Source organism: Haliotis rubra, unplaced genomic scaffold (genome assembly GCF_003918875.1).
Source record: "Haliotis rubra isolate DU_JTF1 unplaced genomic scaffold, ASM391887v1 Scf1312, whole genome shotgun sequence".
Lineage (NCBI taxonomy): Eukaryota > Metazoa > Mollusca > Gastropoda > Lepetellida > Haliotidae > Haliotis > Haliotis rubra.
In genome coordinates this window covers 132,082-146,817 of record NW_025765240.1, presented here as the reverse complement: position 1 = coordinate 146,817, position 14,736 = coordinate 132,082, and the positions used below count along the sequence as shown (strand labels likewise).

General features: G+C 41.0%; 1 protein-coding gene across 1 annotated transcript; it reads left to right on the top strand.

Annotated features, from left to right (window-relative positions):
• The first annotated feature begins 9,754 nt into the window (after nt 1-9,754).
• LOC124267470 (E3 ubiquitin-protein ligase TRIM13-like) lies at nt 9,755-14,217 on the top strand. The gene is made up of 3 exons (XM_046702388.1): nt 9,755-10,007; nt 11,861-12,077; nt 13,399-14,217. Exons 1-3 carry the CDS (start codon nt 9,799-9,801, stop codon nt 13,804-13,806), a joined length of 834 nt encoding a protein of 277 aa, XP_046558344.1. The 5' UTR covers nt 9,755-9,798; the 3' UTR covers nt 13,807-14,217.
• The last annotated feature ends 519 nt before the right edge of the window (nt 14,218-14,736 follow it).

The following is a 14,736-nucleotide window of genomic DNA, read 5'->3' as shown; positions in this document are numbered from 1 at the left end:
TGTGTATCTTAGGGGAGAGAGAACCCACAATATAATTCAACAGACGAGACTGTATGTTATCAAGTCTACTTCCGGATGCTCGGCTTATTTTAAACAATCTAGCTCAGTTGCAAACCAGAGGTGCGTTTGGTGTGTGCCCCCATTAGCTCCGCCAAGGCAAAATAATCTTAATCTTCAATGTGGCCTTAGATCATTTCCACCCCTGGATCCGCCAATGAATGCGCTTTCTCACCATTCAATACAGGGTATGGGTCAAGTGGTTCCGAATTCACTTCGAACCCGAATTTTATCTGAACAAGTACATTTTTAGACAATTACCCAACGTGTACGAGCCTGATCACCCGATCCCTTCAGTAGCCTCATACGACAAGCAGAAGGAGAAAATTAGATTATTAATAAATATACTCTCCCAAAAAAGAAACGCATCATGAAAATAGCAATTTCATGTAGCAATGAATTAAAACGTGATTCATCTTACAAAAGGTTTTGCTCTGTTTATGTGTCCTATTTAACAGCATGATTTTCAATTTCGGCGTGTAGTGTCACAGAATACACAATGCACATGCATTTAACGTGAAAGTCTCGATCAGTACCGCTCGACAAATACCGGGATTGGGGAGGCTTTCTGCACAGACCGTCAGGAACAGGTTGAGAGAGGCTGGTTTACGTGCCAGAAGACCTTATTTTGGCCCTGTGCTTCGACAACAACATCGTCGACATCGAGTTCAATGGTTCACCAACGTTCAGGCCTGGAACCTACCGAATTGGCGTAGAATCTGGTTCAGTGATGAATCACGATTTCTATTGGAACGATGCTATAGAAGAATGCGGGTGTACAGACGTCGACGTGAACGTTTCGCCGACGCTTGCGTTCCCCAGGAGGACAGATTCGGCCGGGGCAGTGTTATGATGTGGGGAGCGATCACCTGCCGTAGGAGGTTGATTTGGAGATGATCCAGGGCAACCTGACAGCAAAACGGTACTGTGACGAGTTGTTTCAACAGGACAATGCCAGGCCCCACACAGCACGTCACACTAGAGACTTCCTCCAGAACCACAACATCAATGTGCTCCCCTGTCCCTCAAGAATACCGGACTTAAACCCGATCGAACATCTGTGGAATGCCCTGGACAGGTGCGACGCCGTAACCCACAGCCCTAGACACTTCAGCAACTCGCACAGGCACTACAGGCTGAGTGGGCTGCGATTGGGCAACACGAGATTCTGAGACTTATTTGTTCGATGTCGAGGCGATGCCGTGCAGTTCTGGATGCCCACGGTGGTCACACGAGGTATTGACTTCAGCGCCACCACACGTCTCCATGTGACACTCAAACTGACTTTCCTCGAGTTGGTGCCAAAGATTCCCAGTGTGCAATTTCGCTATATTTCATTGACTCATAAAGCCTACAAGATGTTTCAAAATAAACTTAAAATACAGTTGAAATTCCTATATGCGTTTCTTTTTGGGGAAAGTATATAAGGCATCACACATTGTTGGTACAACAAAATTCAATAAAAGTACATATTATTTCCAATGTCCGGCCATATGGCCTATGAGACACCAACGATACTTAAAAATACATAATTGTGAAATATTTAGGAGATAAACATCATGTGTTGGCCAATTTCCGGGTGTTATTGAGTATTTGAAGCACGGGAATTCATTTGGAACCGACGGCGTTTCAGGTTTCAAATGAAATATTCCCGTGCTTCAAATACTGAATAACACCCGGAAATTGGCCAACACATGATGTTTATCGACATTGTAAACACAACAGTAAACCAAAAGGTACACACACGTTTTTGTGTCTGCACTCATTGACATCGAGTACGGGTACAGCAGTGAAATGTCATCAGCCGGCCGTTTCGGCTGTTTCCCATGGTAGCATCTGGAGCTGCTCATTTGTGACGTCATTCCGACTCTACGTCACAATATGATTTTAATGACGTCATCACAGCTGACGACGTAACAATACAATGGTGTGAGCGATGTTTGCATGTATTAATACGCAACGAATTTCCGGGAATGGAATACCACTTGATCACGTTTTTCAACCAATCAGATTAAAGAACACAGTGACTTTTGGTTTACAATTGGCATTAAAAAACATATACCCAAATCACATCTCAATTTATGTGCCTGTCGTGGGTACCGACCACCGCACTATGTGAGACCCCAGCATGTTCTAGTAATGCAGGTAGAGTTTTTAAATCGCACAACACTCATAATGCTGAGAAACGGTAAACGTTGGGTTGCTGAAGACTCATTGTAACCCGGATGTTATGAAACCACATCGTGTTGTATAATCAAGGTCACTGCGTGTAAAACAACCTACGCGGAAGTGTTTTTTGTAAAGCCGCTTCACGGATCGAGGTGTTGCACAATTGCCTGCCTTATGTAAGTTATAATTTATCGATAAGTGCTTGTGTCACGTAACTTCAACTTCACAGAAAAATACAGCCATTGTTGAGCCTCGCCTATAGAGCTCTCTTTGTATGAGTGTACAGGATTCAATACTCTTAGAAGTATTGTTGAAGGTTACTTGAGGAAGACAACTGCATAGCTACACAGCATTTATCCCTTGCACTCGATGACTGAACCTAAATGTTTATGATTGGTGAGTATGAATGAGTATTGTTTTAAACCGCTTAACATATCAAGCCTTGTGATAACGGGGATGACAAGAATCGATTATACACGTGGTGTTTCAGTGCAAGGAATCGAACTCTTTGCCGTGAGGTATCAGCGCTTAAACTTCCCCCAACCAAAAGGGGGATCATAAAGCAAAATCTATCAATACTGTGAAATATTATTGAATATTGGTATTGATAAAGGCAGAGTATATATGTTGATGCTTAAGGCTGAACGTCACTTCAAACGGTGTAGTGAATGTCAAATGTTACACCTGACGTTGCCGGGGGTTATTGGAACTGAACGTCCCTTCAAACAGTGTTGTTGCTGATAACGTTCGAACAACTCTTTGGACAGTGTCGGCTTTTTTAACCAAAACGCCCCTTCAAACAGTGTTAACGGTGATAACGGTTAAACTCCACAATGCCGGGGGTTATTATTAAAGCTGAATGCCACTTCCAACAGTGTTGTGGGTGATTAATGCTGGACGCCACTTTGAGCAGTAGCGTTTTTGAGGCCAAACTTCACTTGAAATTGGTCGTTATCAGTGCGCCAGTTGTGTAGACCTTATTCTCTAGTCTACTATTTAAACAAATGGAAATTTTAACATTCATGTATTCATTACATCTTATTACCAAAAGAATGTTTTAAGGTAAACAAATCAGTATTACACCACAACAGTCATTTTTACCTATCAGTGAGGCTGGCTGGTGTCCGTGATATTGCTGGAATATTGCTAAAAGCGGCGTAAAACTAAAACCCACTATACTGACTATAAGTAAAATAAGGAAAGGCAACGCCCCGAGATTATACGGATGCATCGAATCGGGGTCGGAACAAAATATTCTCCGGCCATTTATTACTATAGAGGAAGATTTTTCTTGTGGAGGGAATACTTCGAGGATTGTTACTTTAGGCGTTGCTAACGACGTGCCGAGCACTAGGGATATACTGAAGACGATGTAAGGCACAAAGTAGATATGCTGTTACCCTTGGGCACCACACCAGACACATACACATGTAGATTCCTACCACAGCTGACAGTAGCTTGGGATACGGCCTTCACCTTGCATTACTTCTGCATTATCAGATGTGGTTCAAGGAACAATAACAAATCAATACCCAACTTTTAACACGCTAATCGATCTTTTAACTATTGATTTTAATCTTCCCCTTAAGTACCTTGTATTAAAAGTTCACCCGAAGTACAAGGTTTCATAGTACTGAATGCTTCTAGCAAAACAGGAAACAAGGCGGAAGTACAAAGAGAAGAAACCTCAGGAAAAACAAGACAAATCTTTCGTGAAAAGAAAAATATGTATAGAAGAGTTTGCAGACAGAAAACAAACAAAACGTTAATGGATATAACAAAGCTCGTGTATTCTCTGATTCAACTACGATTGGAGAGAATTGCCGTTGCCGACTCTGAAACAAACAAAGCTATAATCATATTAAAAATCAGTGTTTGTTTGTTTAAAGCCGCACTCAGCAATATGCCAGCTATATGGCGGCGGTCTCTAAATATTCGAGTTTGGACCAGACAATCCAGTGGTCAACATCATGAGCAATGATCTACGCAATTGGGAGAAGATGACATGTGTCAACCAAGTCAGTGAGCCTGACCACCCGATCATGTAAGTAATTCTAACCCAGATCTTCACGTGTCACTACTGTGAATCCCATAGTGCTTATGTTGTGAAAATATTACAACTCTTTTGTTCTAAATTGATTCAGCAAGTTGATATTTCTGGACTGTTTCCTGAGAAATGGACGAAAGATATGAGAAAGGTGAATCATCCATATGACTTACTACAGACGGCTATTTCTGGTTTATGCACAAGTAGTTCACAGTTTAGACTTACAAACTAGGCTGATATAAAAAATTCACTTCCAGCGACAAATATTCCCACACACGGAAATTTTCCTGGTGATCACATTTAGTTTTAAATGTTTATCTAACGGAAAAGGGAAAGTATTATACTTCCGGTTTTGTTCTGTTTTGTTTGTTTTGTTTTTGTTTTGTTGTTTTTGGTTTGGTTTTTGGTTGTTTTTTTTAAGGACGCCTAATTCTGTAAATGACCTTAAGCTTCATATGTAGGGGTGATTGCATGATGTAGGCTTGAGGGTGGGAAGAGGATATATGTAGCATGCCTCAGTGAAAGTGTTTCTAAGATGTAATGATGTACAGAATAGTTTGATTGCCTGTTGACTAAGGGTATATACTAAGCCCTCTTTTCTTCACTTTCTCATAAAAATGAATGGATAGATGATGCTTCATAACATTGGGAGTGCAAAATTATTTCCTGTCATGTTTAAGATAATGGTGATGATGATGTTGTGTTTGTGAGTAGGAGGGCGGTTATCTATTGACGCATGTTGGGTCAATAAAGGTGAACATATTTCAACTGACAACGCCAACTGGTACCTTTGCCTTGTGTGCTGAATCCATATGAGATGAATTAACAAGATTCAGATCTAGCATTAAGGGGTTAAGGAGCGGTGGGGTAGCTTGGTGGTTAAAGAGTTCGCTCCTCACACCGAAGACCCGGGTTCGATTCCCCACATAGGTACAATATGTGAAGAACATTTCCGGTGTCCCCCGCCGCGATATTGCTGGAATATTGCTAAAAAGCGGCGTAAAACCTTACTCACTCATTAAGGGGTAAACAAACTTTTGTTGATAATTGTGTTGCCATTATAACTAAAGTAAACTATGTTTATATACGAACTGATTGATATAAAGGGCAGCTCCTGTATATTTTAGTCGAAATACGGATAACGAACTGCAGTTATAATGAACAAAAATTAGTGGTCCCTTTCAGTTCGTCATAACCGGAATTTACTGTATGTCAGAGTGTCGGAAGTTCGGCGAGCAAATAGATTTGAATAACATATTACGTATGCATTTTATAGATTGTAAGACGTTTATATCGTTTCTTTGCGAACAACATATGCTACTGTGTATGGAGAATGCGTTCGATAGCCACTCGATGTAAATTCTGTGCGGCCTTCTGTAAAGCACTGGCTAAAAGTGATCGAAATGAAGGAACGTATATAATACCAAAGGAATCTTATAATAAGCTTGTATATAAGACCAGTGTGGCCATCACGACCATGCTTCAACTATAATGTTTTCTCACGGATGTGCATGGAGTGGATTGACTCAGTCAAGACGTGGGCGACAAACCGTTATTCATTAAAAGTATTAAACATGTTATTCGTGTTCTATCAATCATGGAACAATACTATCCAAGCTAGAACAAGGTCCATCCTGTGGTCAGGCTTGCTGACTTTTTTAAAAATATATTTTATTCATTTCAACCATTTTACAATATTGCACAGTTTCCACAATAATTCATGACAGTAGGAGTAGATCCTTTTTCCACAATAGGCAGGGTAGGTTATTGTAGCAGTTCTTTAGGCCATTTGCTTTTAAATTTTTGGATACTGTTGGTGTACTTGGAGATATAATCTTCAATAGATATAGTGTCCTTGAGAATGTTCACAAAACTTTCAATGTTCAATACATTGTTTTTTAAGCTAGTGATATAAACGTATCTTTTAGCTGCTAGAAGAATGTGATTGAGGAACTTGCGTCAGGCTCGCTGACTTGGTTGACACATGTCATCGTATCCCAAATGCGTAGATCGATGCTCATGCTGCTAATCACTGGATTGTCTGGTCAGACTCGATCATTTACAGACCGCCGCCATATAGCTGGAATATTGCCTGCGTGCGGCGTAAAACAACATCTCAAACAACCAACCATCCTGTCTGGAAAGTTCCAATCCCCTAGAACCAGAAAATACTTTTCTGTGTCAGCTAAACTATGACATAGAAATGTTATAAGACTTAGAACCTTGATGTGCGTATACGGCTTTGCCCATCATGTGAAAACAATACAGAAAATAGGTGTTATACTTCAGTATGTGAATATACCTGTTATATTAGACAACTGTATTTCATAAAACCTTCTGTCATAATCCAAATATGTATAATTAAAATGCTGCTCTCACTCCCATGTAAACAGTTCCTTTGGTAAACTATCTTGCCAAAACCTGTTTTACTGCTGAGGGAAAACGTTATTTTTGAGAAAAACGTTATTTTGAACAGCATGAGAATCTGTTAAACTTTACCATAAACAGAAAGACCGTTTCTCACGTGTAAGTATATCGTATATGAGCCAGTAGCCTTTAGTAAGTTGTATAAACAGGTTCGACATTGTTTCTCACTTGTGCAGTAATAATGAGGAGTATGGTGCGCACGCCGCTTTTTAGCAATATTCCACGATGGATGGACACCATATGGGCTTCACAGTAGTATCCATGTGGGGAATCGAACCCGGGTGTATATCCGTGTTCGAGCGAACGCTTTAACACATTGGCTACCCCACCGCCTTAATAGTAGCAGTAGTAGTAGTAGTAGTAGTAGTAGTAGTAGTAGTAGTAGTAGTAGTTTTAATGGTAGTAGTAGTAGTAGTAGTAGTTTTATAGTAGTAGTTGTTTAGTAGTGGTAGTGGTAGTAGTAGTTTAAATGGTAGTAGTAGTAGTGGTAGTTTTAATGGTAGTAGTAGTAGTAGTAGTTGTTTTATGGTAGTAGTAGTAGTAGTTGTTGTTGGTAATGGAAGTAGTAGTAGTAGTAGTCGCCGACTTTGTTGAATGCATGTCGTCGTTGTCCTAGTTGCATAGGTAGTATGCTCGCCGATGGTCGTAGCATGTCGTCGTATCCCAGTTGCATAGTCAGATGTTCATGATGTCGTATTGATGTGTTTACACGAATTCCTTCATAAAGGTAGAGTAACTAGTATATCTGTACTAAGAAGATCCCAGGCGTGCTGATCGATCGATGTAGCTGCGAGGCACTGCTATGAGAATCAACAACTACATTGTTGTACACGGTCTAACATTAGTAGTTTCACAACATCTCAGGTTCCACATTTGTGAGATAAAAACAATCAATTACCGCGTTTATGGTGGCTGGGTACATACAAGAGTCATGAGTGTTTCCTTTACTGTTTGTTGTGACCAAAGAACTGCAATAAATTGATATGGGAAATATGGCTTCGAATGGTGTTGGGACACGAGTGACGCGGGGCGTCAAACACGAGCTCGTTGGTATCACTGACGTCTTTGACCTGTATCACTTTGAACTTTCGATCACATTAAGTTGACAGGCTATGCCTGAAATACTGCTCAAATAGCACTCACTCACTCACATAGTCACTCACTCACTCACTCAAATAGTGTTATTCTCCAACATACATGTCAAGCAGTTCTAAAATGCCCAGCAAAGAAGTGATACTAAACTTTTTCTGATTATAACCTACGTAATAATTAATGTTTTCAAACCCAAGATTCACAACAGCTACACTGCAAATATGCTCTGTTTTGACAGCAGCCGTATGTGGAAAGAACTTCAATCAGTAGTAAAAGGAGCTAGTTAAATAATATTTAACTTAAGTTAAAATATGCACAAAATGAAACACCCTGCCTCTATGTGTTTGCAAATATGAAAGCCTGTTACATACAAGCGTACATCTATGCAGTAAACTTTCTGGGCAAATAATTTACAAAATCACATGTTACGGTTCAGACTCTACATTACTTTCATATTAGATTCAAAATTTGGATGACAGTCAGGGGATTTACCTACTGTGTTTCAAAATTTAATGTACCCCCACTGTTTAGCTATATTTCGCATTCTAATTTCGAACCTTTGGAAAGCGTCGAGTTGGATGTAAGAGGCCTTTGTCAAATCACGTGGCTGATAAAATATCTTTAAATCAATCCTACGTCCTCCTAATCAGTTTATTGACCACATCAAGTACACTCCAGCTGTCAATATAGATATGACACTCACCACTGGCCCATATTAGCATAGCTCCAACTGCTGGAGCACGTACATGGTCATTAAAATAGAGTGCTATTTCAACCACGCAAATACAAGAATCTGATGGGACAGTATGGAGAACGAATATGTCGATATATTGAACATGTTGCACAACGAAGAGACTCCGGCGAGCAGGTCACTGTTTGTCACACAAACATTTCCACGTAAACATCTTCAGAAATCGTAGGGTCCCTTCTCGCAAATAGTAGTATACGTGAGTGAGTGAGTTTAATTTTACGCCGCACTCAGCAATATTCCAGCTACATGGTGGCGGTCCCGTTAGTCGCCTCTTAGCATGGGTTATATTACTGAAGGTGTTAACTAACAAAACCTATACATCGTACAAAATGTGTTACAGTGTTCTCATTTCTGTGCACACAGTGTAACTAACTTGTATAACATTAACCGCAAGCCCTGCTGCTTGTCACAGATATACTGCGAGTCATCAGCAGTGCCGGTGTTCTAAGTTTGCTAAGGAATGTGTGGCGAAAACAGTTTAAAAAGGCTGAGTAATCATGTGAAACTATCCATTTCGTCACTTTTCTCTAACTGGAAGATATTCCATGTTCCTTGCTGACCTACATGTACATGAGTCTTAAACACCGCTGCACAGGCATGGTGCGCACCTGCTCTGCCGATCTTTTACGATGTTTACGTGTTAATTATGAACTTCCTTCCTCCAAATGTAGCTTGTAGGACCTAAATATTATCGACCATAGCTGTCCTTCCACATAAAAGATTTGAATATTTTCTGTCATAGGCAGAAGGACAATTGCACTGTCGTTTCGGCTCAAGTGCAGTGCTGAATCGCCATGACACCCTGCCGATAAAACTATGCAGTACTTGAAAAAAAAAAACCTTCCGTTGTAGACTAAACGTCAAGACATATATGTCCCTGTGGCATCAAGGGGGTTAACCACTAGGCTACCCCACCGCCCCTAAACGTCAAGAGTCTTACCCAGTAACTGTATAGTTGGGTAAAGCGAGTGTGTTTGACCAGTCGGATCACGTTTTAAAGGACTGTCTGATACGGAATTAGACAAATGTACGTGACATGTACAAATTCGGCGTCATTCGCGTGAAATTCAAACACGACAGACAAAATCCCTAGAAGGGCTGTAACCACTTTGTTGGTCTCGCTAACATTTCGTAATCCGTAGCATTGCATAATAAGTATGAAGTATGTCCATGACGTAACTCAATATCTGTTTGTGACGTCATGGGTGTGACCTGACGTCACAATCAGGCGTCGTCAAAGTTGTCAGTTGCCAAAATGAAACCCAGAACGAAGATGCCATATAAAAAAGTACCAAGAAGGCCACCACCAAAGGAACGGGTGGAGAACCCCAACTCGCTTTTATACCATCCTCAGTTTGAGAAGCTTGTTGGCGAGGACTGCTTGATAACCTTAAAATGCAGTATATGCCTAGATTTCTACCACGACCCTACCGTATTGCCATGTGGACATACATTCTGCAGCAAGTAAGTAGTCAAAATGTATATATTAATATATTGCACTTGTTTCGTTTCTTTTAATATCATTCATGCAGATTATCACAATTCAATTGTAAACTAAGCCAATTTCATTCACATGTTTACATTTCGTTTGTGGAGTACTACACTCAATAACTATTTTTTTCAGCGAATATTGGCTGTGGCTCTGTAAATAAATGGAATGATATGTTTGGGCATTTGGGCATTATCGCGTTGGTGTTCACACCAAACCCGAACACGATGTTTAGTTTGTTAATGAGCGCAGGGAAATATGATTTTTGCTGATAAACGAAAATACTCTATATATCCATTATGACCCTAAGAAGTGATGACAATACAGACCCCTTCAATCTATGCCTGTCGTAAAATGCCACTCAATTCATCGGGTTGATCGGGTTGTAAATATTGATGGCTTGGTTGATTTCCATGCCCTATACATGTATCCCGATTGCGTGGAGTGATGCTCATGATGTCAGTCACCAGATTGGATTGTTTACTTCAGACTAAATTATTTACAGACCGCATTAAAAGCTGTAATATCGGTGAGTTCAGCTATAAACAACAATCAAACAAACCCGTCCATGAAACCATTCCTGACTAAAAAATTGCTAACGATCGGGGAAGGTAAGATTAAGTGGAGTAGAAAGCACAGACTGACATGTTTTGAGCTGTTACTGATACACCGCGTTTCAGTGTTATACAGTCCAATACTGATGGAGGGAAGCTAGATGGTGTCTATCCATAAGTCTGTGGTAACCGTATCTCTGTGTTGCTCACCCGTGAATATCCGGTCTTCAGTAACCCATGCTTGTCGTAAGAGGCGACTAACGGGCGCGGGTGGTCAGGCTCGTTGACTTGGTTGACACATGTCATCGGTTCCCATTTGCGCAGATCGATGCTTATGCTGTTGATCACTGGATTGTCTGGTCCAGACTCGATTATTTACAGACCGCCACCATATAGCTGGAATATTGCTGAGTGCGGCGTAAAAAACTAAACTCACTCACTCAATAATTAAGGAAATACTACCTCCGTAAGGTCATCTAAAAAACAACCCCAAAACTGTGAGCAATGCAGAACAACAATACAAGTTTCCCATATTTTGATATCGATTTCGAGACATGTCACAAAAACATGTCAGTGTTATTGGTTGAACAAATTTGACGTAGGAATTTTTCCCGAGTTAAGGAGAATCTGATGTAATTTGTGATAATTCTTGCTAAATTCAAAAAATCAAAATAAGACTTTCCACCACACCTCTAGATGGTGAGGATGATCTACAAATCTGAAAATAATCCATTCATTTGGTTTTCCCATGTGTTCCTTTTTGTTCAAAATATGTAAAATGGGCAACCCTTTCACAAACTGGAAAATCGGAACAAAACTTTGCACTGAACCAAGTTATTGGCTGAACAAACCTTTCTAAATTTAAATTTGCTAATTGCTGTAATTCTTGAAAAAATATAGCATCATCAAGCCTCTCCATTAAACAAAGGCCAGGTGATAAACATTCGCACTGCAAGGTGTGGAGTAGTGAGTGAGTGAGTTTGGTTTTACGCCGCTTTTAGCAATATCCCAGCAACATCACGGCGGGGGACACCAAAAATGGGCTTAACACATCGTACCCATGTGGGGAATCGAACCCGGGTCTTCGGCGTGACGAGCGGACACTTTAACCACTAGGCTACCCCACCGCCCAGGTGTGGAGTAAATGCTAATACAGAAATTGTGTTTTGCATCACAATGCACGTCAATAAGTGGTTGAATCGATAAATATGAATCAATTTCGCTCAAAAGGTTCTGTGGTTGGATATAGGGTTAAACACCGTCTCTTTTGGCAGATGTTTGATGTCAATGGCATCCCACGTGAGACTGAACCAGCGCGACCTTGAGCCGAGCGAGCAGTACATCGGCTGCCCCGAGTGTCGCGAGGCAGTGTACATCAGCAGCCTTGCCAACAGGGAGACAACTCTCAACTACCCCATCCAGCAGGTCATCGAGAGCATGATGAAGAAGGAAAACGGGCACGGTGGACAAATCATAAATAAACCCGAGATGGTGAGGACACATTGTATGCGTCTTTTTGACAAGACTGACTGACTGACTGAGTTTGGTTTTACGCCGCTTTTAGCAATATTCCAGCAACATCACGGCGGGGGACACCAGGAATGGGCTTCACACATTGTACCCATGTGGGGAATCGAACCCGGGTCTTCGGCGTGACGAGCCAACGCTTTAACCACTAGGCTACCCCACCGCCCCCTTTTTGACAAGAGGTCAACTTTGCTGGTACATATATAATGTTTTTGAATGTTTGTTTGTTTGTTTAATTGAAGTATGGAAAAAAAATTCTTTCCGTCTCATCCAATTACAGCTAACAATGGGCCCCGATGCGCGTAGATGCTTAAAAGTGACTAAATAATGAAAAAGAAACAAGCTGGTTTGCCTCTCTGCTCTGCCTCAATGACCATCAACCTTTTTGATCAGGAAGTTAATAGTTACGTCTTTTGCGGTGTTTCGGTGACCGATATGTTTGAGCATGTTTGAGTCGCTAATGGCTGATACACTGTATAGATGTAAATTTAATTTAGTTGCTTTACTGTTTCTAATTACATGAACATGCGTGTCCTGAAGTAACTGAAACGGACATAAAATACGCATTAGCAGAGTGAGAGAGTTATTATTTAACGTCACATCGGCAATATTTCAGCCATATCGTGACGATATAAGCATAGAACGTTTCCCATGAAACTTTGACAAATGGAAATGAAGCTTTAAGAAATGTCCATGCACCCGCTACAGCCAATATTTGTTGGGAACATGAACGTAACCCCAGTGTTCGTGCCTTCTGTACAAAGGGGCATTCACACGGAAACGGGGCGGTGGAGTAGCCTTGTGGTTAAAGCGTTCGCTTGTCACGCCGAAGACCCGGGTTCGATTCCCCACATGGGTACAATGTGTGAAGCCCATTTCTGGTGTCATCCGCCGTAATATTGCTGAAATATTGCTAAAAGCGGCGTAAAACCTTATTCGCACACTCGTTGTAGTGGATAGGGCGACAGTCCGTAAAGCGGAAGGCAGGTGCTTGCACTCCCTTTCCGTGTCATACATGTACTAACAGACTTGAGTAAAATTTTGCTTGACACAGGGAATAGAACGTGTGGACTGGCCTCACTTGCACAAAGTGATTATACCGCTGCGAGAGTCGTAGGCATATGTTAAAGCACGAGCTTTACGACTGTCTTAGCGCTGAGACCACTTTGTGCAAGAGTGCTCGACAGAATCATGTATTGGAGCGCGGAAGCTTCTTTGGTTAGCACTATACAAGCAGCTACAAAAACATGCACGTCTTGACATGAATTTCCATCTATGTGTACAGGTTGATGCAAGCACAAGCTACGACAAGGCAGACTTCGAGCAGGTGCGCCGGGTGGAGGAGACTCGCGAGCACGAGCAGCTCATCCAGGCCGTCAACAAAGAGATGGACGGCTTCGAACGCGCACTGTCCGGCAGCGGAAGCATACTGAACGACGCCTTCCTCGACATCGAGAAGATCCGCGTCGACCATCTGGACAGACTGAGGAAGGACGAAGAGGCCGCGATGAAAGCTCGGGCTGAGAAGAAATATAGCGGGAAAACACAAGACGCAACTGACTTCCCACCGATGCCCACCGCCCAGGCGGCCATGTTCGACCCAGCAATCGTCTCCTACTCCATGTGGCATCAGCGCCCTCCGCCAGTCTTCAACGACTTCATTCGGCGCCCTGCTGTGCCGGTCTATCTGTAGATTTTAATACTGATAGCTTTTTGGACGGATTTTATGTTAACGAAACGTTTATGCGAATATGGATGAGGGACTTTTTGCAAACTGTTGTGGGGGGTTCACGGGATATAAACTGACGTTACCCCAAGGTGTTAGGATAGTTTACATGTTACTCAGTGGTCGCTGTGTTACACTAGCCCTGATCAAGCTTGGTCACAATTTTCGAATTTGATACTCAATGGCATTAATTTACACATGGTGGATATCAAGCTAGATCCAAAGATTCGTCATTACTTAATTATTGTTAGGAATTTAGAGTTTATAGTGTAACTGCACAGTGTATTTTAGAGATATTTACATCATTCTGTGTTTAATGTGTCACGTGCAAGAGGTGTATTCACTGTACTGTGTCATTTATGTAGATATGCTTTCCAACTTGTTTTTTTAGTACTTTACACGACAATGTATAGGTATTTTTGAAGAAATGTGGAAATATACTTTCGAATTTTATAGGAAATATATTCAAATGGAATTTTGACAATTTTGACAGAATCATCGTCAAAAATGACAATAATATTGTTTCCATTTCATGTATTTCATGCTTGCCTACAAAACGTTAGCTCACCTTACTATCATGGTAATCTAAATTTGATTTAAAGCATGAAACTCATTACCAGGATGATGGTAAAAAATGCTTGTTTGTACTTATTCATAAAATAAACGTAACATTATCTCCTATATGGTATGGAATTTTAGAACTTCAAGTGTTCTTCATGTAAAAATGTAGTATATTTTGGATCAGAGGGAAGTTGATATTACACTGGGCATATTTCAAGATACTTTGCAATATCTACATAACCTCAAGGTAAAAATCAATGCATAAAAATTACACATGCTTTACTGCATTTGACGATTTCGTTGGTTTTAGCATCCCTATTGTAAATCTTAGAAAAT